General features: G+C 37.0%; 1 protein-coding gene and 2 pseudogenes across 1 annotated transcript in view; 1 reads left to right on the top strand and 2 right to left on the bottom strand.

The window, feature by feature from the left end:
* The first annotated feature begins 2,027 nt into the window (after positions 1–2,027).
* Positions 2,028–2,146, top strand: LOC120605178 (uncharacterized; annotated as a pseudogene).
* Positions 2,147–13,465: 11,319 nt separating this feature from the next.
* KCNMB4 (potassium calcium-activated channel subfamily M regulatory beta subunit 4) overlaps positions 13,466–27,592 on the bottom strand; it is a 54,324-nt gene continuing 40,197 nt past the window's right edge. Inside the window, exon 3 of the mRNA XM_039866008.1 lies at positions 13,466–16,783. Within this exon, the coding sequence (XP_039721942.1) occupies positions 16,615–16,783 (169 nt within the window). The 3' untranslated portion in view covers positions 13,466–16,614. The remainder of the gene's footprint in view (positions 16,784–27,592) is intronic.
* Positions 23,356–23,474, bottom strand: LOC120605196 (uncharacterized; annotated as a pseudogene).

Below are 27,592 nucleotides of genomic sequence, written 5' to 3'. Positions count from 1 at the left end.
CTACAGCTTAAAGTAAATTCAACTTTGGCCTTCCAGATTTCAATTCAGTTTTGCAGGCTCACATATACGCTTCAAATCACTTCCTGCCCCCTTACCCTATAGACTCTTACTAAAAGTCCCATTTGTCCAATAGTCCTGATAGTGGATTTCACATCTTTTCAGACTACATGTGATAACACAGTTGCCTACTCTAAATCCAATCCCATCTGTTCCTTCTGGGTCCCAGGAGCATGCTGCTAAACAATCCTCAAGGTAATAGGAAATTCTTGGGGCAAAGGATGGTGATCGTCCCATGAAGAACTGGTGTGTCAACTCAAAACAAGAAACATAAAGAAAGAGAAGTAGCTACAAAGAGGAATCCACAAGTAGGGCAGAAGTAAGGAATCTTCAAAAGGCAGCTCCCAACCCTCAGACATTCTATAAATGTCAGGCCCAAACAACTGCTGAGCCATTGGGGGAAAGGAGAAGAAAGAAAAACAGGGCTCTGCAACATTGTTCAGAGCAAGCAAGACAAAGAAAAGAAGCATTACCTAGGCTGTGAAAAATGAGAAAAAATAAAGGGCAGGAGGCCAGGACTTTAAAGGCGCCATGCCATTGTGTCCCCTAAACCCCAGCCGTGAGCAAGGAGGATGTGATGAAATGCTCACTCATCACTTCCACTTGAGTGAAAACAGCACCCATACATTAGTGTGGGGCCCAGCAGGAAGCAGACGGCGTACTCAAACATGGTGATAAGCAGAGCTTAACAAAGGGACCATTGGCCAAGAAATGGGCAGTCTTCCTGGCTCCACCGGAATTTCCCTGGGCCAGTCCTCTCCAAGCAGCTCCCCATTGGCTTCAGCACTCCAAGCTATGCACGCACTCTGCCACGCAATATGGCACAAGGGTTGTGGGTGGAGTAGTAAGTGTAAGACCCACTTAAAAGTTATGTGACTTTATTAAGTCTCAAGGACCAGTTGCTTTTTCCACCCACACCTCCTTAACAGGAAGTTATCATCTGTCTCTCAAAGTGTTGCTGTTTCTATTAACCTTCTAGATAGCCAACCATTTCCTATATCACTGTCCTGACTGAGCTCAGGTTTCACCATCACGGCCAAACCCAGAAGTCTGCATGATCTCTGTGCTTCCATCAGGCACTCTAGTACCCGCTCCACATTACCACCAGAGCGATTTATCTAAAATACAAACTTGACTGTGGTCCTTCTGAAATTGACCAGTGACCCCCGATTATCTACAAGGTGCAGCCCAGGCTTCTCAGTAGCCATAAAAGGCCTTTCATGACTTGGCCTGTGACTTCCTCCCCAGCTTTACTCCTCTCCTTGCAATTAATGCTTTACTGTTTCAAACCATTTGTGGTTTCTAGATTTTATACTCCTGCTTTGTACATTTTTGCCCCTTTATATTCCTTTTTCTCTCCCCTAAAATAGTTCTTATCTCTTCTCTGACAACCAAGACCGATCATAGAGAGGGCAGGAAGGTTAGTCATTAGCCCAGGCCTCACACTCACAAAGCATTGTAAATATAGCGCTTTGATTTATCTACAAATAAACATAGAGTCACAGAGATGCAGACAGGAATGAGAAAGACATTCTTCATATAACTTTAAGCTCAGGCCCCTTATTGGATCAATCTACCTCTAATATATTATAAGGAAAAAAGTTTTAAATAAATTCTTTATTTTGTGAATTAATTTTATAACCCTATTTAGATTTTTTTAAATTTAAAGTTTAGTTTTTACTATACCAAAAGCCTTTTAAAAAAAAGACATATAGATGTCAAATTAGAATGTACACCTGAAAATTATATACTTGTATTAACCATTGTTACCCCAATAAAGTTTATTGGGGTAACATTGGTTAATACAAGTATATAATAAACTTAAAAATTTTAAGTTTATTATATTAATAAACTTAAGTTTATTTAAGTTTATTAAGTTTATTATATTAATAAAGTTTATTATATTATTATATACTTGTATTAATAATACAAGTATATAATAAACTTAAAAATTTTTTTTTAAAAAAACGGTCTACGGCCATGCTACCCTGAACAAGCTTGATCCCATCTGATCTCGGAAGCTAAGCAGGGTCGGGCCTGGTTAGTACTTGGTTGGGAGACCACCTAGAAAGACCAGGTGCTATAGGTATAAAAAATAAAAACTAAGGGATTGTAAACTGACAAGGTCCTTGCAATCTGTAAGGTCAACCAAGAGTTGCCTAAAAAAAAAAAAAAAAAAAAGGCAATGACCTTCCTTAACATGTAAGACTGCTACTGACCAGGTCCCTAACTTGTCTCCCCAAACTCCCCTCCTCCCTGTCATTACTTCTGTATGTATAGAGAAATTTTTCATTGCCCATGGCATATTATGTTGAAATTATTTGTTGTTTTCCCTACTAGACTGTGAGCTCCTTTAACAGGTTCCCCAAGGCACCAAGCAAACAAATTTGAGATTGATTCTAGATATGATGATAATAATAATACAGTAATATCTAATACCAACAGACAAAGTTCCTGGCACCATTCATTATTCTAACATATTTTAATTGACTCAATCCTCCCCAGAACACAATCCTCATCTCAAAAACTGTGAAAGGAGAAACAGACTAAAGAGGTCACAGTCAATAAATGACAGAGCCAGGATGCATCCCCAATCTAGCCTCAGAGCAGGTGTGCTCAAGCACTCTACCTGTGGTTTTCACCTTCAGTGTGTATCAGAATCACCTGCAGGGCTTACCATTGAAACCAAGGGTCATTATGACTTTGATTAAATTTAGCTTTAAATCCTAGAGCATGCTCTCTCTCTCTCTCTCATATATATGTAAACACCCATGTGCACACACACACACACACACACCCACACACACACACCAGCAACTCCCAAGGCACCAGAACATAGAAGCCTGGAACTCAGACCAATCGGCTCCCAGCATGACCCAAACTCCTAACCCACCATGTCTTGTGATTTTGCCTCATATAATCTGTAATTTGCATGCCATCAGGGGGTTTGGGCTTTTGAGAGTTACTTTCCCATTCTTCTGGGTGGTACCATTCATAGTAACATAGTCAATATTTCCCCACTACAATTCTCAGTGTTTAGTGCTTGGCTCTGCTAGGGCCAGGTGGACAAAGTCTTTCAGTTCTGTAATATTATTAAAGCGCAGATTGCCAGGCCTCATCCACAGAGTCTCTAAATCAGTAGATTTATACTATGCTCTGGTATTATGAAAAATAATGAACCAAAAAAATTTAAGTTATTTTATTAAATTCTTTGATGATTGAATTGAATAGATATCCATATTTCAGAAAATAAGTTCGTACCTTTTTATTTTAGTTTTTATTTATTTTATTTTTTTGGGGGGTGGTACATGTCTATTTTCTTTTAATTGATTTATTTTTTTATGGTGACATTAGTTAATGAAATCCGGTAAGTTTCAGCTGTACATTTTAACAGTAAGGCATATATATATTTAGATTGTGTGTTCACCTCCTATAGTTAGATTTCTTGCTGTCACCACATATTTGACCCATTTTACCCCATCTACTTCCCCCCACCCCTTTCCCCCATACCCTCTGTTAACCACTAGTCTATTGTCTACGTTCATGGGTCTCTGTTTGCCTGTTTGGTTGTTGCTTTTAGGTTTATATCCCACATATAAGTGATATGTGATTTTCAACTTTTTCTCTCTGCCTTATTTCACTTAGCATGATTATCTCGAGGTCCATCCATGTTGTTGCAAATGGCAGTATTTCATCTCTTCTTATAGCTAAGTAATATTCCATTGTATATATGTACCACAGTTTCTTTAGCCAATCATTTATTGTAGGACGTTTCAGTTGCTTCCATGTTCTGGCCACCGTGAATAATGCTGCTAGGAAAATCGGTGTGCAAATATCTTTTTAGATATGAGTTTAAATTTGCACCTTTTTACAAGAAGTCAGCTTTAAAGAGGACTTTGTAAAGACTAGTTCTCATTTGTAACCGGTCTTTTCTCTGGAAGGGCAGAGTATGACAGATCTGGGTTCAAAAGTCCCCTCTGTATTAGCACCTACTTTGCAGTGAGGAAATGCATCCAGTGGAGTAAATAACCGGCTGAAGTTGCTGAGCCAGCATATAACCCCTCCAGAACAGCTTCCTAGGAACAGGCTGAGCTCAGGGCAAAACATCCCCTGATCGACTTCTCTGATTACACCCTCACCAGCTTCCCCCACATCCCCACACCCAGTTTTTTCTAGCCTGTTTGTTCCTCTCTGTAAGAGAACCGACCTTTGCTGCCTGACCTTTGAGACGCTTACAGATCGCAAGGTTGGAGCATTCTCGCCTCGCAATGGTCCCCTTATCCCCATTAGTCATCTCTCCCCTCCCCGTTTACAATAATCCTTTCAAATAAAGTCTCTCCTTACCTAATCTGAATTTATTTTGTATTTGCCACTACTTTGGGTTTGCCTGGAAATGCATGTGATTTCTCACCTACATGGAATCCTAGATATACACTTAGGCACAATCCAAAAACAGCATATTCAAACAATAACTGATTCCCCTGAATTATAATTAACAAAAGCTTTGAAGTGCTCACTTTTACAACTTGTGACTTACTAGGATGTGATGGCATCATAGCCTGTAATGAAAAGCCAGAGTAGATGCCCACAGAGCAAGCTCCTCTGGGGGTACACATTAGAAATGCTGGTTAAATGAACTGAGCACTCATAAACCTCTGAAGAGTGATGCAGCTTTCTGGAGTGGATTATACAAAAATCTCTCTAGGTTAAAAGAGGATTTTAAAGCTGATCTTTTCTAAGCAGTATTGGGATGCTTGAATATGCTCTGTATCAACCTTGTCTTCACCAAGTGGTTGGTGAATATTGGGAAACTCAGCTCCCCATTCCACATTCAAATATCTCTGATAGAAAGCACTTCCTTTTGCTGAGGTAAATATGTTCTGCCTACGTCTTCCATCCATTGGTTCATTTATAATGTCCTCCAGACTATGACCTTATTTGGAAACAGGGTTGCTGCAGACATAATTAGTTTAAAATAGGTCATACTAGAGTAGGGTGGGCCTCTAATCCAATAAGACCACTGTCCTTGTAAAAAGGGGAAATTTGTACACAGATATTCTCATAGGGAGAACACCTTGTGAACACGAAGGCAGAAATCAAAGTGATGCATCTACAAGCCACGGAGCATTAAAGATTGCTGGCAAACCACCAAAAGCTAGGAAAGAAGCATGAAACAGATTCTTCCTCACAGCCCTCGGAAGGAACCGACTCTGCCAACATCTTGGTATTATACTTCTACCTCCAGAACAATAAATTCTAAATTGTAAGCCACCCAGTTTATGGTACTTTGTGTAAGCCACCCAGTTTATGGTACTTTGTGTAAGCCACCCAGTTTTATGGTACTTTGCTATGGCAGCCTGGCAAAGTAATGCAGATTGTTATTAAAGATAATAATAATGATAGATGCTAATATTTATTAAGGCCTTACTTTGTCCAAGAATTCTTCCTCAGGGCAATGCTATGAAGTAGGTATTGCTTTTATATTCATTATATTATTATTTCCATTAAGTAGACAGAATTATGGCCCCCCCCATGACCATATCCTAATCTTTGAAATCTGTGACTATGAATATGTCAGATTACATGACTAAAGGGAATCAAGGTTACACATGGAATTAAAGCTGTGAATCAGACGACTCTGAGATGAAGAGATTATCCTGGATTATTTGGGTGGGCCCAATGTAATCACAAGAGTTCTTATAAACTGAAGAAGAAGGCAGGAGAAAAAGGACCAGAGAGCAGTGCGAGAAGAATTTGGTCTAATGTTTTGTTTTTGGAGATAGAAGAAAAGGGCCATTACCCAATGAATGCAGGTGGCTTCCAGAAGCTGAAAAATGGAAAGAAATGGATTCTTTCCTAGAGCTTCAAGAAGGAATGCTGCCCTGCTGACATCTTGATTTTAGCCCAGGGAGACCTATATTGGAGTCTGACCTCCAGAACTGTAAGATGATAAATTCAGGTTGTTTTAAGCCAATAAATTCATGACAATTTGTTGAAATAGCAATGAGAAACTAATATATCCTATTTTACAGATAAAGGATCTAAGTTTAGAGAGTTTATATAATTTGTCCGAGGTCATTCAACTAATAAGTGATTAAGCCAACGCTGGAAGTCAAGCCTCTATAGCACAGAGCCCCTATCTCTATCTACCATAATAATTTGTAAAACAAGTTCTAGTCTCTCTTCCACGTGACAGCTTTTCAATATTTGTAGTTGGTATTATGTCCTCCTTTAGTCTCCCCTAGAAAAAGTATAGTTTCTTTAACCAGTTCTCAGAAGACAGTTTCTGGTCCCCTAACCATCCTCAAAAATACGGCAGCCAAGCTAAACATAGTTCTAGTAAGGCTCCAACATCGCCTTTGTGCATTTCAATACATCTTTTGCCAAAATGGGATTTTGTAACTCATAAAATTTAACCAATATTTTTTGAGTTTTAAAAAAACGAGGTGATAGTTTTCTTACACTGACGAACTGGCTGTGAACTTAATGTTCCTACAAAATGAGTCATTTGAATTGGAACATTAATTTATTGGAGCAGCCGGGTCCACATCTCTCTGAGAAAAGTGCCATTGCTCTGTCCCTACACAGATCATCTCAAAAAAGTCCTGACATTCGGCTGTGGTAGTAATAGCTCAGGCTTTCTTCTTGCTCTCCCGCCCTAGCTCTCAGATCCTAGATGTAATAAAGCCCCTTTGGAAGAATGAGAGTCCGCCGGGCCACCACCCCTATCCTGCTCACCTATCCTAACCACCCAGAGAGATAAATTGTTGCCTGAAACAGATTCAATGGGACCACATGCTCTGTTAGAGATAAGGCCTTTATTAGAAATGGTAGGTAAGAGATTTCATCTTCAAGTTTGAAACAATCCACGAGGTCAATAAGAACTGCTAGTAAATCATGAGGAAGAAAGCAGAGATAGAGGAAACATACTCAGCTCTCACAGCGATGTTTTGGTATTGGCCCAAGAGAGCTAAATGTTAACTTTTCTGAACCAGTTGTTAAATACAGCCATTATTAAAAAGTAAATTATATATACTTAGAATTTCATGAAGTATATTAAACAGAGGTACTAAATAATGAAAACTTATCACTTTCTAATTATTTTACCACATTTTACTATTATCTCTGCCCTGGAGGTTATTTTTGTCTATATCCATATGGTTGAAATACCATACAATGGTGTACTACTGTGCATCTCTTCCCAACTCCGAGTTCAAGGATGTCATACTAATAGCTTACAATCGAACAATGTGGTAGATCTACACCACAGAAATCATCAAATGTTATGAATGAGGGCACCGCTCTCATTCTGGCTGGGTGTCAAACATTTACCAACACACTTCTCATCAGTAAACCTTTCTACCTCGCACCCCCAAACACACTCAAATACTGCACTCCACTTGCCTCATCAAAGCATAAAGTTATTGGCCTCGTCATTTCAGCCAATAATAATAACAGACAAAGTAAACATCTCTGTAGGGTTCCCCCTTCACCCCGCTTTAAGCTTTTTTTTTTTTTTTCCCGGCTTGGAAGATTTTATTCACACATTTATACTTCATCTGTTTCCTCTTTAAATTTCAGAGTAGATTTGAATTTTATAATAACAAGGAGTTGGCATTTAAGATATGCTGTTTTGGAAAGGAGAATTTTAGGAACCAAGGCAGATACTGCTGCAGTGTTTTTGGTGTCTCTTGGTCTCTGATGTATGAGACAGTATGGAAAACCTTCCTGGACATTCCCTTTCCTAAATTATCTTTTATGTCCATGGTTCTGGAACCCCATCAATAAAGATACACCAAGGTTTCCTCTAAACTCCCAATTTCATTCACCTTACAACTTAAGTTTCCCTTATTTAGTCACAACCCCATCCAAAATGTTTTGGAGAGACTGTGATTTTTCTTCATTTGTTTGGAGAAAGTGGCAGGAAAGAAAATCTTCCCAATTATCAGGGGCAAAGTATTTTTCACTTTTTGTTGTTAAAATCAAATGTCACTGAACAGAGGCCCTCTCTTCAGTCAGTCCTCCCCAAGAAAAAGTTACCTTAAGATGGCTAAGGAGGACAAATGTAAATAATCGAATTCTTCATTCAGCTTCTTGGTGGGACTGAAGGGGAATGGAGTGAAAACCTTGAAAGGGAGGAGAGGGGGAGCAGATGGTCCCTGCTAATCACACCAGACAGGAAACCAGTGATGACCCATGAAATGGAACTCTGAATTCAGAGACAATTAATCTGGAGTTGGCAGATGGCTTGGAGGTCCAGGTAAGGAGGAATTGGGGAGTTCAGGGATATAATATAGCTAACAGTCATTGAATACTTATATTGTGCCAGGAACTCTGTTAAACATTAAGCGTTTTGCATATGTTATCTTTCCGTACATTATCTTACTAGTTACCATAACTAAAAGGCCCCCCAGAAGAGTAAATACTCTTCTCAAAGTGTCTTTACACACTTCCAAAAAGAGAGATTTAGATGATCTGGTTAATAATAGTAAATAAGCTTTAAAGAAACCAAATACTGCTTTATGGCTCCAACAAGATAAATTTTGTTGGAGATCCCAGAAAAAGCTGTTGGGAAAACAAAGCTGAGATTATTAAATTCATAAGAGCAAGGGAGATTGTCTTGGTAGTCTCTGAAAAAGAAAAAGAAAGGAAAGAGTATAGGATTTGGGGATTTGAACTCAAGTGTTTTAAGGCTGTTCTTTTAAGGAGCAGAAATTATTGGGACGGAGCCAAGTTCATAAGACAATACTTGAAGACTGATGAAGCAATGAGGTGAGGGTCTTGAGATAAATCTTGATTAACTGTCGTCTCCCCCAACTCCCTAATTTTAGAATAAATCCCTGGCATTTTGTAATAAATTCTTTGAATCTCTCCAAAGGTTCGGCCCTCAGGGCATTATGGAAACAGGATGCTTAGGAGTTGACTGTCCTCATGACCAAGTAAGTTGTTTCCTTTAACCTTCCTGTCATTCCATTTTTGTATGGCATTCTACCTCCTTAAGAAATGTTAAAACACTTGAGAGTTTCTTAATCTTTTGGTCACTTTTTTTTTTTGTTTTATTTCCTGCAGAGATTAAGATCCTTAGTTATTTCTAAAACATGCTCCACCTCTTGCCATTAATATTAATGCTCTTATGTATAGTTAGTTGAGAAGTCCTGGTGCATACAATGAATTCAGCCTTCTGGGTGACTTTGGCTCCAGTAAAAGGATCATTATTCTAGGAGTGAGTTGAGATCTGTTTTGACATATCCAGCCTGATAATTTCCTGTTTTTGTCTTAAGGTATAACCTATCTACAAACAAGGTTAATTTTGAATTTTCTAGAGGAGTTTATAATATATTTTTAAAAGACTGGGAACTAACTGCCTGCAATAGCTATGAGACCCAGGCGCCCTCTTAATTGACTCCTTAATTGTCTGAATTACTGGCCCGGGAAGGTTCTGAATGACTTTTAGTCTGTCCAAAGTGAAGGATTTACCTCCTTGGGATATTGTCCTAGATGATATAATTTGTTTTGACAAAAGCATAACATTTCTTCTAACCTAAAGTTCTTTCTGAGTTAAAACTGTTAAGAAGATAGATCAAATTGAGAGAGTTCATTCAGTTTTAGAAACTAATAAGAGGTCATCCAAATATTGGATAAGACTAGAATTTCAGGGAAACTTAAGTTCCACAGGTCCTAGTCAGGGCCTTGTGGAAAAAAAGTAAGAGGGTACCTCATTAAATTACTGAAGAATAACTGTCAAAGCATATTATTGATTTTCTCAGGTAAGTACAGCAAGGTTAACTATTTCTATCTAACCTAAGAACTACTAAAGGAAGCATAGCACAGATGTATGAGTCTAGAATATATAACCCTACAATAAAATAGTATTTGGGTTTAGTATCACAGAGAAGTAAGAAATGGCTATTTTACTTATTACCCTGAGGTCCTGAACAAACCTGCATTCTTACCCATTGTTAAGTGGATACTTGGTTTCCCCTTATAGCGTCTTTATAATTCACTGACTGTTTTTCTATCTTCAGTTTACGAACTAGCACAATTGTTTCCCAATATTTTTTCTGTTAACGACATCTACATGCATCTTAATCAATAGTTTCCCTCCATTGTTACTTCTAGCGGTTTTATTATAAGGACATGAGTTTGAGTCTTAGGTTTCTAGGATACTTTCAAAAATTTCCCTGAGGTGGTAAATACCTGGCAATGGGGCTATTTCCAATTTTAGTCTTTGTTTGAGTGTTAAATCCCCTATTTCTGACATCATTATTAACAAAAAGTGAGGAAAGAGCAAGAATCACATAAGTTTCCATATCTACTCTTGAAAGCGATCTAAAGTTATTGAAAAGCCTATTCTGAAGTGAACGTTTTTAGGAAGACTCTTCGTACCAATTAAAAAATGCAGACAATTGGCTTTGCTCATGTTGTGTTCCAACGTGCCTATCAAATGAACAAGTGTGTTCTTATCAAGAGTTTTCCATTTTAATCCTGCTGGACTCCTGCTTCTGATGTTTATTCCACTGTAACTCTAACCCATGCACTTACCTTTCTAAGAGGCAAATTTCACCAAGAATAATTTAGAATTAGAGCTAAGCCTCTTCTTAATTTTTGACTTTCAGAAATTGTATGAGATAATATATATTTGTTGTTTTAAGTTGCTAAATTTGGGGATAATTTGAAACAAATACAGTGACTTTTCTACTGTTCACTTATTTAAAGGGTAGCATAGGATATTTAAATACAAAAACATTAGCCAATCTTTATTATAAATTTTCATTTTAAGGCCAAAATTACAATATATATTTGTTTATTCATTAATTTTATACTTTTTCCAAGGTTAACTATGTCCTGGATATACAATAAAGAGTTTTAATGCGTACAGAAAGCACTGAATAAGAGTGGAGGGTTATTATTATATGTTTTTTGTCATTATGTGTAAAAAGATGTTTCTTGTCTCATAAGGTGAGGAGATAAGGAAGAATAAGTGGATTAACAGCCATACAACACATGATAAAATTTTATAACGCATGCTAAATTCTTAAAATAATAGAGGTATGGATAAATTGCTATGGAATAACAGAGGAGGAAGTGATTAATTTTGCAGGTAGAATGAAGGCAGGAGGTCAGGCCTTAAAGGCAAGGTAGAATTTCCCAAGACAGGAAAGGGTATGGGAAACAATGCGTACAGAGGACCTGGGGAGCATTCATTCATTTATCCGTCCAGTAAATATTTATTTAGCATTTTAATGTGTCGAGCACTGTGCTAGTCGTGAAAAATAGTTTCACCAACATTGTTCTACCTTCAAGGATATTATCATCTAATAGGAGAGATAAATAGATATGTTTATGGACAAGGAAACAAACAAATATATAAATATAAGCAGCAATAAGTAGCACAAAGGGAAAAAGCAGGATAAAGTAGAAGAGGGTGACAGGAGAAAGCTATTTATACAGGATGGGTTAGGAAGGCCTCTAGAGAGAGTCAACATTTAACTTCAGACCTAATGGATAAGAAAAAACAGATATACACATATGGTGAGAAGAGAGGCCAAGCTGTAGGACAGGACCACATATGCACAGGCTCTGAGATGAGCACAGTCCATCCAGACTGCAGGGCATGTGACAGGAATGTTGAGCTATTGGAAAAGGCTGTCAAATTCTTTGATATCTTTCATCATTTTTCAAGACAAACTATCTGAGCCAGGTAAATGGTTCCCCGTCCATGTTGTCTGATAATATTTTGTCCCATTACTTATTCTGTCACTGCATTTTCTGCCCATCACTAAGGTTGAGTCGGAGGCCTAAGGATGCACCAGAGCTATTGCAATATACATCCAGAACATGGAACAGATAAGGACAGGAGATCACAGATCTGGGAATCGCCATCTGAGATCATCGAATGAGACCATTTAGAGATAGTCAATGTAAATTATATCCCTGTCATAACACAGATCTAATATATGTGGCTTTAGCATTGTAGCCAGGCAGCCAGCAGTGAAGAAACAGATGTTGCAGGCTGGAAAGCTGGAGAACTTTGTTATGCTTTGACTTACTTTTAGGTAAAACTGTCACTAGCAGCAACTTGGAAGGCAGGCCTGTAGCAACAGGGAAAGTGGGTAGAAGAAAGCAGAGCGATGATGTGCATTGACTGCCTTTTGTCGATTTTTGGTCAGGTACTATGAAAAATAGTTGAAGTGAGATAAGAAGAACTAGTTTACAAGTAGATAATATAACTTTGGTATAAGATCTTTACCTGTGTCTTGTAGCTCAACTGCTTCTGTACTCCAAACAGCAGGAGATTATTACGCAGAGTCTTTCTCAAATTACTCAGCTATATAAAAAAATAAAATCTTACCATTTATGACAACATGGATAGACCTAGAGGGTATTATGCTAAGTGAATTACGTCAAACAGAAAGACAAACACCACATGATTTCATTTATATGTGGAATCCAAAAAACAAGCGAAACAGAAACAGACTCATACATGACAGAGAACAAATTGGTGGTCGCCAGATTGGAGAGGAGTTGGGGAGATGGGTCAAAAGAGTGAGGGAATTAAGAGGTAAAAATTGGCAGTTATTAAAATAGTCATGGGGATGTGAAGTACAGTGTAGGGAATATAGTTATTAACCTTGTGATAACTAAGTATGATGGCAGATGGGTACTAGAATTTATCAGGGTGATCACTTCATAAACTATACAAATGTCTAATCACTATGTTACACACCTGAAACTAATATAATATTGTATGTCAACTGTTATTGAAAAGTAACTTTTTATTATTTTATTTTTATTTATTTTTAATTCTTTAATGTCACCACATATTTGACCCCTTTTATCCCATCTACCTCCCTCATCCCCCCTCCTCCCTACTCTCTGGTAACCACTAATTTATAGTCCATGACCATGAGTCTCTATTTGTTTGTCCAGTTTGTTTGTTGCTTTTAGGTTTATATCTCACATATAAGTGACATCATGTCGTTTTCAACTTTTTCTGTCTGGCTTATTTTGCTTAGCATGATTATCTCGAGGTCCATCTGAAAAGTAACTTTTTAAATAAAGAGTCTCCATTAAGTATCACTGACCAGACAAGATCAAATAAAGATATTACATTCCCACTTAAACTTATTGTTCCAGAAGGCTTCAAAGTGGCTGCTGTTACATTGAGGAATGGGGGTATGGGCCAAGCACAGAGACAAATAAGCAAGACGATGCTGGCTTAAGAACTGTAAGAATAGTCTTTTGGCTGTGGTTACTTTCATATGAACTAACTGAAAGCAAATAGAGCAGAAATCAATTGTGTTTTTGATGAAATTTTATCACCAATGTTGTGAGCACTCCTTACTCAGAGGTACTACCTAACCCAAAATTTGATTTGGATGTCGATACTAATAACCACACACACATCAAGAGGGTATGAAAAGGTTTATTATTCACATAATGAGACTTTCTGGGAACAGCAAGGCGAGTCCCCAGACTTGACTGGCTTGGCTTTTATTGTTCTTAGGGTGTGAGTTCGGGGTGAGTGTTCCTGTGTGCGGGCCAGATGTTGTGTGATTTGATCTTCCCACATGGGCCAAAGAAGGAGGCACCCAGGCTTTCTAATCAGCTTGCCTGCCCAGATGTGGAGCTTAGGGGGAAAGGGGAATGAAGAGGCTTGAAAGCTGTCAGCAGTCAAATATCAAAAATGGAGTCAGCCTCTTTATCACGGCCAGATAATCCTGGCCTAGAAAAGCCTGTTTGTTCAGTCTCTAAGGAAATCTAAGTCTACGAATCTGCATCAACAGGCAGAGGTCTGCAAAAGCTGTGATGCCTCCCAAAAGTTGTAGATGTGGCTTTGAGCTTGATGAACAAGAATTTCCTAGAAGTCAAACCAGGGACCACAGAAGAAAATGGAGAAGAGTTTCTCCCCGATAGCAGATTCAAGGTTTAATCAAGGATCTTATTTCCTGCCAAGGCAAGGGATCTTTGTCAGCCCTGCTCAGATTTTCATCATGGCATGGGCCATTGATGGCTATACATCATTCTTTCCTTTCACTATAGCATTCATTCTCCCCTTTTTCCTTTTTGTAACAGATCCCTTACCCTGGAGTCTTAGTAGAACACATGGAACAACATATGTTCATGTAGCTGGACATAACATGTCCCAGACTTCCTTGAAGGTGAGTATAGCTATGTAGTAAATAGCTATGAATGGACTATGAGCATAAGTGATGACTTGAAACTTCCTTAAAAGGAAATAGCTTGCTTCCAATGTCCTTTTCTTATATAAGCACACGGTGGATGTGCTTCTCTGAACCAGTTTTGACCACTACCCTTGGTAACAAGAGAACAAGGTAAATGAATCCTGGGGCCCTTGATCACCTTGTGAAACAGAGCTGCCCTCGCTGTCCTAGGCTTCTTAACTACCTCTGGATAGCTATTTAAGGAAGAACTAAACTTCTGTCTTACGTGAGTGATCATATTTTGGAGGTGCCTAACACTTATACAAAAAATATAATTAAAGTATTAAGAAGTTAAGCTTCTTTACTTTTTATGATCCTAAAAATGTCTTCTCCTTATTCCTTTAGATTTTATCTTTAATGACAAGGATAACTAAAAAGTCTCAAATTTAACTGGCTGTAAGCAAGTAAGACCCTAAAACTACATGTCACCTCATGAATTCACTGTGCTGCTTCTCTTTTCCAAAAATCAACCTACAGAATACAGTCATTTATACTTTTTGGGCCTCAGTATAGGCATTTAGTTAATATAGATGTATGAATACCAACCAAATCAATAAACGAAAACTCAGATTGTTCCCCTTTTCCAACACAGATGTCCATGTCCTATTTTTATCTACTCTCTGTGATCAATTAATCATAGATTATTGGATTAAGATAAAATGGATAAAGTAGACTTCATTTCCCATGATGTGATTCAAAGGTGATGTTTTTTTTCTCATTCTCATCTTCGTGTGACTCTGCTTCGGAACAGTTCATTGTGTTGCTAAGACACAAGGATGTCTTTCTGCAACAGAAAACTTTGAAGTCAAGGCACTACAGCTGCTGCAAAGGATGTCACAAATAGTGTGTGCAGGGCCTTGTCCACAGTGTGACCTGTAGCACGTGATTCAGATAAAAATTATCACACTCATCCAGCACCCTCTCACAGAAAACTATGGCTCTTTCAATTACTTGTATTCTAAAATTAATAAAACAGTGTATGTGGACTAAAAGTCAGGAAATCCTCATTCTACTAAGATGTATCTTTCTTAGAACCTCAAGCAAATAACTGAGGGGAGCTTGTCCTTAAATTCTAATTTGCCTTTATTCTACAAGACACAAGTTTAAAGAATATTAGAAGAAAGCAAAATGAAATTATATCGTCAGTTGTTCCTTCACTAAAAATATACATTTCGTCTAAACAAATGTTTGATTCTACCTGGTAAATAAGTAGGGTAGGTTTTATATTCACTGAGACCTGTGATTCATATTTGGAATTTGAGTTCATGAACAGATGCAAAGAAGTCTGGTCTCCTCAGTGAACTTTTGATAAAGGCACAGAAAGCTCAGCAGTGATGTGAGCTGGTTTGCATCTCCAGGTTTGTCTAAGCAAACTGAACAGCTGCAGCAATATTCTTGTTTTAATACTGGTAACATCAAGGCAAGGACAGAGAAAATCAAAACAAAATGCTGGAACAGATTTTGAATTTTTTTTCTGACCTAAAAGAAAAAAGAATCGAAAACAGCATTTAACTAAGCTGAAAGGTATCTTTCACATCATGTACATTCTATTGCACAAGGATAAAATCCATCAAAAATAACATGAACAGATAAATAAAGGAGCGCGAGGCTCTGAGAGCTAGAATAGGCCTTGTTCAGAATCATCTCCCTCTCTTAAGAAATAATCTGGTGGAAAATAATGAGTAGGCAAAAGCAGGCGCTGGAGGATATGTTTTCCCAACCTTTGAACATCCTTTGTTTAAGAGTCACAGAAGTGACTGGAGACTGAGTTAACAGCATAGTATTCCTTTTTCAAGCAAGGGTCAAAAAGTACTCTTTAATAGAAATGGGATGATACAGTGAGGTCAAGATTTGTGCAGGAATCTTCATCTCCAAGTAAAAGTTTAGTCTAGCAGAATCAAATGAAACCCAGAAGACTTGTTTTTTTTTTTTTAAACTCTGGTGTTCTAAGCATAAAAAAGGAAATAGAAAAGAACACAGACCACTCTATTTTAATATTTTTAAATACCATAAATCATAATGATTTATATACTACACTGTACAATTATACATTGTTACTTTCCCCCAAAATTAACATCTTATCGGATTTTCTGAAACTATTACTCCACAGAGCCAAGAGTTTGACTCTTTAGCCATTGCTACAACACACAGAATACAATCTATGAGGTCCTAAGTCTTCCGGTTGTGCCTGTTGCTGCTGCCACTGAGGGAGGGGCCTCTCAGAGACCTCTCATAACCCCTTCCATCCCCTGCGTCGGAAACAGGCTCTGCAGGGAGATGTGTGCCGATGGATGCAGTTTCTGTGCTTTGCTTTCCACAAGCCTATACCCCTCTAAGAGAACTTGCGCTTCTTCATGGCTTCTGCCTTGACTGCCAGGCTCTTGGCACAGATGGTCAGGACCACAATTAGAACGCCCACCACAAATGTCACCACGGGCCAGAGAAAGCAATGCAGGAGGACAATCTCATCATGCGTGCGATGCAGAAGCACATCATCTGGTCTGCAAGATAGTGGAAAATAGGAAGGAAAGAGGGGTCAACTGCCTTGGCATTGCACCAAAAACTCTTTACAACCTGGAGCCCAGCTTGCTTTCTGGACCAAAGGGCATAATTAAAAGTGAAGACCTCACTCTGACTATAAATACTGTACTTTGTGCTTCAAACCCATTACTGAAAGTTCTGAGGTCTTGATCAAGTAATTGCATATTATTTATAATGTAATTTACATGTTGCAAAATGCCAAAAGTGTAGCAACCTCTTATGCTATTGTTTCCCTCCATTCTAAATTGCTTAACATATTCCATTTTCTCACTTATCCTTTAATGTCTGCTGATTAAAGTGGCATTCTCAAACAAACCCAAACTAGACCTCAGCACTTAAGTGAGGCCCAAATGATCTTAATCACACACACACACACACACACGAAGTCAGTTAAAGCCACTGTTTGAATTTAGATAGAACAACCTATGTGTAGCTTTCAGGTGGACTCAGCTTCACTATGTGAAGGTTTTTATTAATGAACGGGCAGATAAATGGATGAATTTAATATATTTTCCCATGGTTCTGGGTGGGATTAGCCATCATTTTAAAGCACTAACCATTTTCTTGATAAATTTTACCAAGTCTTAGCAATATATTTCCATCTTATCAATGAGGGGCTCTATTTTCAATTCCATCACTAGTCTTATTCACAGGAAATGAAGATGAGTTATGTTCCACAGCCACAATCTCTCATCTTTGGCCATTAGAGAGTGATCCTGGGAATCTAGCTCTCATATGAGAGGTTTACATTCTGCAAGATATTTCCATTTCATCCACTGGAAGGTTTGTTCTGTTATACTAGAGCAGCAGTGCTGCCTCCAGAAAAGAAAATTAGTTCAATTGCCTTCAAGAACACCAGAAGCTTTAGAGGACAGGGCAGTGCATTTTACAGAGAGATGCTTCCTGAGGAGCTCTCACGAATCATAGCTCTCATGATTCGAGACCTATATTCCCAGAAGAATGACAAAGAATGTTGTGTATATGGCTCTTCTACCTGTAATGCAGCCATCACAAGGCATTAACAAGAAGTTGTTGCAGATTGGCTTTGAAATTACACAATCCTCGTCCCTTTTTTGTGCACAACATGATTTCAAACTTTGCACATGAAGTGTGATTTTTATTGATATTTTATTTCATGTTATTTCAATAAAAATGTGTACTAAGTGAATGCAGAGTCATTCTAACAAGCAAAAATCATTCCAGCTTCCAGAAGTTATTCCTTTTCCTGAATTCCTATAGCAACAAGATTGTGCTATCATTAATCTGGGATATACATTAATATACATATCCTTGTTTCCTGTAAGGACCTTGACTTTGTCATTGCCTGTTATTCTACACATAGGTGTTGCTAAATAACTGCTTGCTACTGATGAAGGAGAAACTGTCACTGCTGCAGCCTTGTTATCCATGCAAACAGTGTAAGAAAGTAGAGGCCTAGGTCCAAAAATAATCAGGACATAATAGAGCTGTAGTCATATTTTACAGTCTTTGAAATCCCAACCCCCAGCACTGCCACGATTCGTTTCCCAGCTACGAGAACTCACGGCTGTCAGATACCTCAACCCCAATGTGCAAGGGAAGGTAAAAGCTGCTTCGGGATGACCTTCTTCCCTCTCTTCCTTCCTACCTTCACTTCTACCTACTTTCCTTCTTACCTTCCTTTCCCTTCACCTCTCTTCTCCTTCTGTCATGAACTGTTCTGCTTTTCCAGAATTTACTGGTACAAAGACAAACTAGACTCTTCGTCAAAAGAATGAGAGTGCTCAGTGTGAATATACTCACTACCACAGAACTGTACTCTTATAAGTGGTTAAAATGGTTCAACAATAACAACAAAAAAGGCAGCGGTAGGTGAGTGGGGAACATACTTATATTTTTAACACTATTTTACACTATTTTATATCTTTAACACTATAAGTAATGTGATTTTGCATTTAAATTCCTAGCGAAATGCTTCAGTAAGTATAATGTTTTCTATTCTTCCTCTAGTCACTATTGTTGATGTTGAATCCTTTACCACAATACTATACAACTGAGCTAGAAAATTAGCCACAGATGAAGGTGATTAGAAACATTACATCTTTTTTTCTGAAACACAATTTGAAGACCATTTACTAAAAAAGAATGTGGGTAAAAGGAGAGAAGGAGAGAAAATAACTGAAAAATGCTGGACCCAGATATTTGGTTTTTTTAGAAGCTTCTTGGCATTCCACCCTGTATCAAGAGCCCTTGAGGCAGAACTTTATTTTAATGTTTCAAATGACAAAACATCTTTCACTTGAGTTAGCTATGTTGAATTTGCAACCATTTCAAAAGCCTTCTCTGAGGTAAAAATATTATATAAAAATGTTCCCATTTCTTTAAAAATAATTAATGTCTGCTTCCATTTCACACAGTTCTAAGATACCCCAGTTTCATTCAATGGGAATGAAGGGTGGCAGAACATGCAACTTTGGCATAAGGACTATTTTTAGCTGAAGGCATTGAAAAGAAACAGATGAAAGAAAAGCTCTTCACCCTTTCCCTATTTGCCTAAAAGTAGCACATAAATTTGTAAGGTGTTTCCCTTCCTTTCTCTTCCAGAAAGGAAGTTCATCACTGGGGATAACCCTAGATGCTTATCGGCCCAGAGGTGGCACCAGAGAAATCTATATAACAAACCTTACTAACTAGCTTTTACCTTCCATTAGTTCCCCATATATTTATTTTCCTACAGTATGCTGTCCTAGAAACTTAAAGTCTCTTTCCTTTGTCTTGTCACGTCTCTAAAATTTATTGCTCTTTAAAAAAAGATGGTATATAAGCCCAAGTTCTAACTATTTCTTTGAGTTGCTCATCACTGAGTACTGCCACAGTGTGGATGATGCACATGTTAATAAACTCCTCTGTTTTTCTCTTGTTAATATATCTTTGTTGGTCTAATTTACCGTGCTTCATCCAATGGACCTCAGATGCGTACAGGGAGAACAGTTTTATCTCCCCGCAGAAAAAAACTTATTTCTCTGCACTAGAATGCTTAAGTTCATCATTCACTTATAGGATTTATTGAGGTTATCTCTAAACTGATTCTCCCCACAGAATCAAAGTATGTCTAATTCAAACTGGGCCTTTAGTGCCTTAATTGAAGGCGCTCCCCTGCCTCAGTTTCCTCCAATTTCATTAGGCAGCTTTCGGATGGGTTAGCAAAAGTTATTTGCAAAGGGGTGTTGGCTTAGAATTCAGTTTTTCAAAATTCCATGATGGTGGGACTGAAAGGGAACTTTAAAAAAAAAATCACTCTTTTTAGCATTTGGCAAACTGGATTAATGGCCTGATGAGATCTGAATATGATGTAGTAACATCAGGATAGTGATGAGGACGTAAGCAATAAGCAAAACAAAGATGATTACTCTGTATCCAAGGACTTCAAAAAAGTAAGCAAGGGCTCTCTTTTGGGGTATGTAGAAACACTAATGGAAAACACTTTTTACTCCTGGTGTGGGGGTGGTTACAAATATCATAAACAAAAGAGCTGTGGGTACCCTTAGAAATATCTTCCTAAGGGTTGGTCCTACCCTGAGTCCAGCTTTGAAAGAACATTGTGATAATAACAGCATTTACTACCCTCCAGGTGCTATGGTAGGTCATTTAATCTCACCTGATCCTTAAAATGAGACTGTGCTGAAAGAATTTTTTTCATTTTACAACCAAGGAAACTAAGGCAAAGAAAGATTAGTTTGCCCAAGATTACACATCCTTAAAATAATGACACAAATAATGAATAACCATATCTGTATGATTATTAAACCTGTACTATCTACCGCTCAGCTAGCTTGTCTCAAATTCACATCACTTCTGGTGTTTGTTGAAATGCAGCTTCCTGGGTTTCAGCCCTTGGTTATCTATATCAGAATTTGAGGTTGTGAGGTCCAGACATCTCTATTTTCGAGACGCTCCTGGGTGATTTTAATACATGGTAAAGTTTAAGAAGCACTGTGTAAAGTTCTAATAGTTTAAAAAAATTGATGTGAAACATGAAGCTATTTAACTGGCTATTTCTGAAATTGCCTAATTCCTTCTTATGTCCAGATCATTTTCATGGCCTCCACAAGCTTTTGTGCAGAATGCGCACTGCATAAGCGTTCCCTGAGATGAGACAGGAGAGTGGGCTGAGGGTCATGGGGGGAAGGGTAGGGAGTAGGAAATCCAGACCCTGATGTTAGAATTTGCCAGTGGGAGCCTTTTGTTCTATTTGGCAAAAAGGCATCCCATACGCTGGCAGCAGATCTAGTTAAACCAAATAAAGACACAGAGATTTCATGTATGTTATCCTAAATATAAAAAATAAAACTTGCAGATAACAGAATGGTGGTTATGAAAGGGGAAAAGGTGGGGGAAGGGTGAATTGGGTAAAGGGGAACAAATATATGGTAATGGAAGGAAACTAGACTTTGGGTGGTGAGCATGTAATATTGTATTATATAGATATTGAATTATAATGTTGTACACCTGAAATTTATGTAATATTATTAACCAATGTTACCTCAATAAAGTTAATAAGAAAAAAATTAGTAGAAAATATATTCCCTTTGTCTCATCAAATTAGATTTCTTCTATCCCACGATGCTTGTTCTATTGGCTAACGGAGAGAAAGGTGACCTTTTTTTTAATGGTCTGAAAAATATTTTAAACTTAACCAGTTCATGTAAAAATCTGAACTGCATTATAATTTTGTAGTACTGCATGATGGTAACTATACCTCAAGAGACAAGATGATCTACTTCAAAGTACTTTCTCATGAGATCCTACAGGAAATAAAATCTTTCTAGATTTATTATCACAAGTATTTCTCACTTATCTGAGCAGAGAATTTTCCCTTTCATGTAGGCTGCTAAGTTAAAATTTTGGGCCATTTCTAGCAAAACTATATGATTTTTTTGTGCCAATGAGACCCCTCATGCTTTGTCTCATTTTCTTCACATGTTTCTGATTTATTTTGTCTTGCTAAATTCTGTCAAGCTTTAGGGCACTCATTAAACCTTTCTTAGAGTAGGCGTATATACCAATTATCTATATTTACACATCAGGCATACAATAAACCTTGAAAACTTTTTTAGTTGTATTTCTATGAGAATACTACACTATATCTTTACAGGAATTTGCCCTTATGTATTTCTATGAGAATAATACACTATATCTTTAAAGGAATTTGCCCTTATGTATTTCTATGAGAATAATACACTATATCTTTACAGGAATTTGCCCTTATGTATTTTGATGAAATATTATTTTAAAGTCTACAAATGCTTCGTCATTATCACAATCATAAAAAAAATTCTGCAGGCAAAATGTCAGTCCAATATGCCAGGCTTTTGGTATAGTAGCATAGCCAAATGACATAAAAATGTAATGATTTCCTCCTCCAAATCTTTTGAATAGGTGCTATCTATTCCTACTCTAAATCTTGTTTATTATTTATAACATGACCTACTTTTAAAAAGAACCTGGAGTAGATAACAATAAAAACAAAAGACTTAAGTAAAATAAAATCTTTAAACTGACAATAAAGGAGTAAGTGCAATTTAATTAGGATGGGAAAAAAAATAGAAACCCCAGGCTAAGAAAAGCTCCTGCCTTAAGAACAAGTGGAACTTACCTCTGAAGGCCCAGCACCCGAGGAAGAAAAGAAAAGAGATGTGTTATACAGCTGCCATTTTATAAAAAAGGAAGATGTCAATTCAGCAGAACACATTTTTTTTTTGCTACAGCTAACTCAATAAATTAAATTGTGTGTATTTTTACATAAAGCAAGCTGCATAACACATTTAAAAGGCCCTTCATGGCAGTTTTACAAACCCGGCTAGTGAAATCATTTGAGTTTTTTAACGTTAATTCCAAGGTCTCAGATCTCCCGAATCAGACTGAAGTTTTAAACAGCTTTCCAGGTGATGCTAACAATTACTCACATCTGGGAATAACTGATTTAAGCCTTTTTAAATATCAAAGAATGGTTTCTGACAACGATTGAAGAGCAAACTGTTCGAAACCGAAATCACTGAGGAACATGCTATGTTACTGGTTGAAAAGAGAATCTCCTGTCAGGTTAATTCTTGACATGGAAGGGACAAAATGATATTTTATAATGAAAACCAAAGAACCCTGACATGTATTCATTCCTGGATAACTCTGTCTACTTGGAGCTGAATTTCAGACAGCCTTTGAAAGTTTTCTATAAAAGTCACAGATGTATAAACAAATATTCAATTAAAATGCCACAGGTGAGAGGCGACTGACTGTGTCATAGAAGATTTTCAGGCAGGAATTGCTCATTATTGATATCTAATCCAGAAAATTTTGATGTGGATATTATTAAAGGCTTTGATTTTTAGCAAGACTCCATGCTATGGGCTTTCGAGAAGAATTTTTTTTTTTTTAATTTGTATTTATTTATTTATAATTAAAAAAAATTTTTTTTAGGCGAGGCAACCCTTGGTTGACCTCACAGATTGCAAGAACCTTGTCAGTTTACAAAGCCTTATTTTTTTATTTTTTACTCCTACAGCACCTAGTCTTCCTAAGTGGTCTCCCATTTAAGTACTAACCAGGCCCAACCCTGCTTAGCTTCTGAGATCAGGTGGGATCGGGCTTGTTCAGAGTGGCATGGCCATAGACTCTAGAAGAAAATTTAATTAAAATGCACCTCAGGAAAACATTTGACTGGATCTATTGACTAATGATTTTTAAAAGATTTCGAAAGATTTTTTTCTACCAAAAGATGTCGAAGATTGGCTTATAATAACATTGAATTTAGTTTTGACATAATTGAGTTATCTTATTGATAGTAATTAGCCAATGTAGTTAGTTGCTGTTTGAAACAATTAGCCTGAACAAGAAAAAAGTGTGTTCGTCTTCCTATGTGACCACAGGAAGGCACTTAAGCAGATAATCTAGAAGCTGTATCAAGTTCTGTTATAAATTACAGTAGAAATATAAGGACCAGAAGAACAGAGACCCTTTGCAGTATTTTTTTTTTTTTGGTGGTTTGCTCTATCATGAGCCCATTTTTGCCCACTCCAGTTCAGCCATGATATTGTGATAAGGACTTTTAAAAGCTTAGGAGGTATTTTATCAAATTTATGGCTTTGCTCTACATACAGATGGTTCCTATCTATGGATGGAAGGCTGATTATAGATCCATAAATTTTATAAACATCCTTACATTTTCTTAACAATTTTCTCCAATTAGGTGAACTTAGAGTAGTAATGTTTAATTGTAAAAAAGTTCTTCCTCAAGCTTGCCTATTCTTCATGGAAGAAATTAAATCGAGGCCCAAACATACAGTTTCTGGGGAGAAAAACTTGCCTTCAGCTTTGGCAGCACACGCAGCAAACTGGCAAGTATTTTATTTTGAAGCAATAAAGGGTTGACTTAATTATAAATAGGAAAGATTATACTTTAAGTTTACCCTAAAGGAAAGTCCTAAGTAGCCTTGCATGTGCAGGACAGTATTTCAGATCATGAGTTAGACTAACCTGGATCTGAATATGGGCTTTACGACTTGCTAATTACATGACATTAAGAAAACTATTTCTGAATCTTAACTTTTCATCTGTAGAATGGGGATTATGTAGAATGGGGATAATAATATCTACCTTACAGGGCTGTCCTGAGGAGTAAAAGAGATGTGTGCCAGATGCTTAGGCGGATGGCTGCCTAATAGTGAGTGAGTATTCAATATCCAATATGGGGTGGAAATGATGATTATTATTATAAACTTGGGGCTCATAATTCATGATTTTTAAATGTTGGCAATAACATATATTTTCCAAATATCTTCTTCAATTTAAGGCTGTCAGGCTAATGTCACAGGAAATTCCTTCAAGCAAATTATAATTTTGGTATAGACGTCTTCATTCCCTTTTGCCCTCCTTTGCCCCTCGTAGTCAGCTTTCCAGTCCTATACAGGGAGGCTTAAAGGCAGGGATGTTAAAAAACAAAACAGATTTAACAAATAAATGATTACTTTCAATTTTAATATACACATCTCAGATAGAGATAAAAAAAAAAAATCTCTCATACTATTCCCTTAAGAACACAAATAGAAGTTATTCACTAATATTATCCCCAAAGCCATCATTTAACAACATTAAATTATTATGGTGTTTGGGCTTAGCAATGTTTTCCTCCTGATTAAGATAATTGTCCTTACAGTTGCAGCCCAGACAAGTAATTGTCTCAACCCAGATCTTCTAAAGCAGAGGCCTAGAGAAACCATTGAAGCTTTGTGTCCCAGAGCTACAAACTCCTTTTGAGATTGTGTTCACACTGTGAGGTAATTATTTTTTATACATCTGTCTGTTTTCTGATTCTAAGTCGGGCCTATTAGGGATAATTCCTGTCTGAGTTCTCAGTAAAAAGGGGAAGGGATGGCGTTTATTGTCAAGATCTGCAAACCAGGAGGATGCTTATGACTTTTTATCTGTAAAAAAAAAAAAAAGCAAATCAATGAATCCATTTTATCCTAGAGTCAGCTTGGCATAAAAAGATTTTTTTATTATTATAAATCCTTTGATTTTATTCCATTGGGGGAAAAAAAATGGGAAGAGAACTTTTAAAGAGAACTTAGATATTCTCTAAGATCATACCTAAGAAACTGCATTAAATTTATATTAAATTTCTTTCTTCTTCCACCCACCTCTGCAAACTACTCAGGAAGAGTCATCTATGTCGGGGACTAAATGCTAGAGAGCATGACTTTCAGTTCACTGAGTTCATCAAAGAAATGAAGAATTTTGTAAACTAGATGACAGTTTTGGTCCAGCAATTCCTATGAGCTTTCCTTAAGAAAGTATTACTGTTCTTCAGGGTAGTTTGGTCTATGATGTTTCTGAGTTACCAGGTAAGCCATTTATTTCACGTAGGGCTGTAAGCATTTTCTGGCCAAAACTGGAGAAAAGAAGACATTTGCATTCTTCTATTTGAGACACAGATTATCGTCATATTAGTTCTCACCTTGTGTACCTATTGTCTAGTTCCACTTTTAAAGTAAAAATCCAATACCACTTTAAATCAGTGTGGGAAAGATGGATTATTCAATAAATTGTGTTGGGACGATACTGGTCATTTGGAGAAAAAGCATTGGTTCCCATTATATTCTTCCCACCAAAAAAAGAAAAGAAAAGAAAAGAAAATCCAGATGGATCAAAAACTTAATTGTAAAAAACAAACTATTGAAAACTGGTACAGCCACTATGGAAAATAGTATGGAGTTTCCTCAAACAACTAAGAATTGATCTACCATGTGATCCAGAAATCCCTTTGGGGTATTTACCCCAAAGGCTTGAAAACCCATATCTGAAAAGATATTTGCACATCAATGTTCATAGCAGCATTATTCACAGTGGCCAGAACATGGAAGCAACCAAAGTGTCCTATGATAGATGACTAGCTAAAGAAGCTGTGGTACAAATATACAGTGGAATATTACTCAGCCATAAGAAGAGATGGACATGGATGGACCTTGAAATAATCATACTAAGCGAAATAAGCCAGACAGAAAAGGTTGAAAATCACACGATATCATTTATACGTGAGATATAAACCTAAAAGCAACAAACGAACAGGACAAACACAGAGAGACTCATGGACATGGACAATGGACTAGTGGTTACCAGAGGGTAGGGGGTGGGTGGAGCGGGGAGGTAGATGGGGGAAAAATATTTAAATCATGTCTTCAATTAGATAAATAAATAAACTATGAATGCTCTAGAAAGATACCAGAATTTTTAAAATAACTTTAAAATGAGGGGGGAAAAGTCTTTTTTTTTAACCAAAAGATTTATTTATTTATTTTAAACTTCTTTTCTATCGTATCAACCTGAGTTATAAAAAGTATTTTTTTCATTCTTTTTTTCACATTTGCCCTTTTACTACAAATGTATTTACATACAAAACACATCTGCCTGAAGAGATTATGAAAGACTTCTCTTTCCTTCATCTACACCATCTTCATACACTATGCCTTTGCCTAGTTAGAGCTCCAGAACCCCTTCACTATCCTGTGTTCCTAACCACTTTATTAATGGAACTTCACAAATTTTAATACAATCCCCTATTCTAATCCTCCTTAAGGAACTGCCTCCTTACTTTCTATAGGCTTTCCTTTCTGTCTTAGCAATACATCTTTGCTACTTCCTTCTTGACTTTATTCTTCATCAAGTGTATACAAAGATTCTTAATTCTTTACTCAGATCTTTCATAATGCAATATGTCCAATTCTCCATATTAATTTTAACCACAATCCTATGCCACATCATGAACTTTTTTTTTTCATTATCTATCCTTCGAATCTTTTTAAATTTTTAAAATTTAAAAATTAAGATAGAACATCCACACAGGGAAATTCAGAGGTAGTAAGTGTACAGTTTGATCAGATCTTTGTGTAGTTTTAATACTATTGATTTCTGATCTTTTTACTTCTATTTTATTTTTTTTAAATGTTTTACAATTTCTATCCAACCCATTCTACTATTTAACAACCTGAATTCTTCCACACAATTATTTTTCTCATAAAGATCAATACTGTATTATTAAATCAGATTTTAGTCAGAAATAGAGACGTTAAAGGGTCTGATCATTATGTTCCCAAAGGAAGTCGCGCAGAACCCATTTCCCTTCAATAGAGTAATGCCTATTCCTGGAGAAACATCCTCAGAAAATGGAAATGTTGACTTATGATGGTAATGCTTAAAATATCTTTCCGTTTTCAATTCCCCATTTAGAGAAATTA

This window comes from Pteropus medius, unplaced genomic scaffold (genome assembly GCF_902729225.1).
Source record: "Pteropus medius unplaced genomic scaffold, Ma_sr-lr_union100, whole genome shotgun sequence".
NCBI classification, from domain to species: Eukaryota; Metazoa; Chordata; class Mammalia; order Chiroptera; family Pteropodidae; genus Pteropus; species Pteropus medius.
This window is presented reverse-complemented; position numbering and strand designations above follow the sequence as displayed.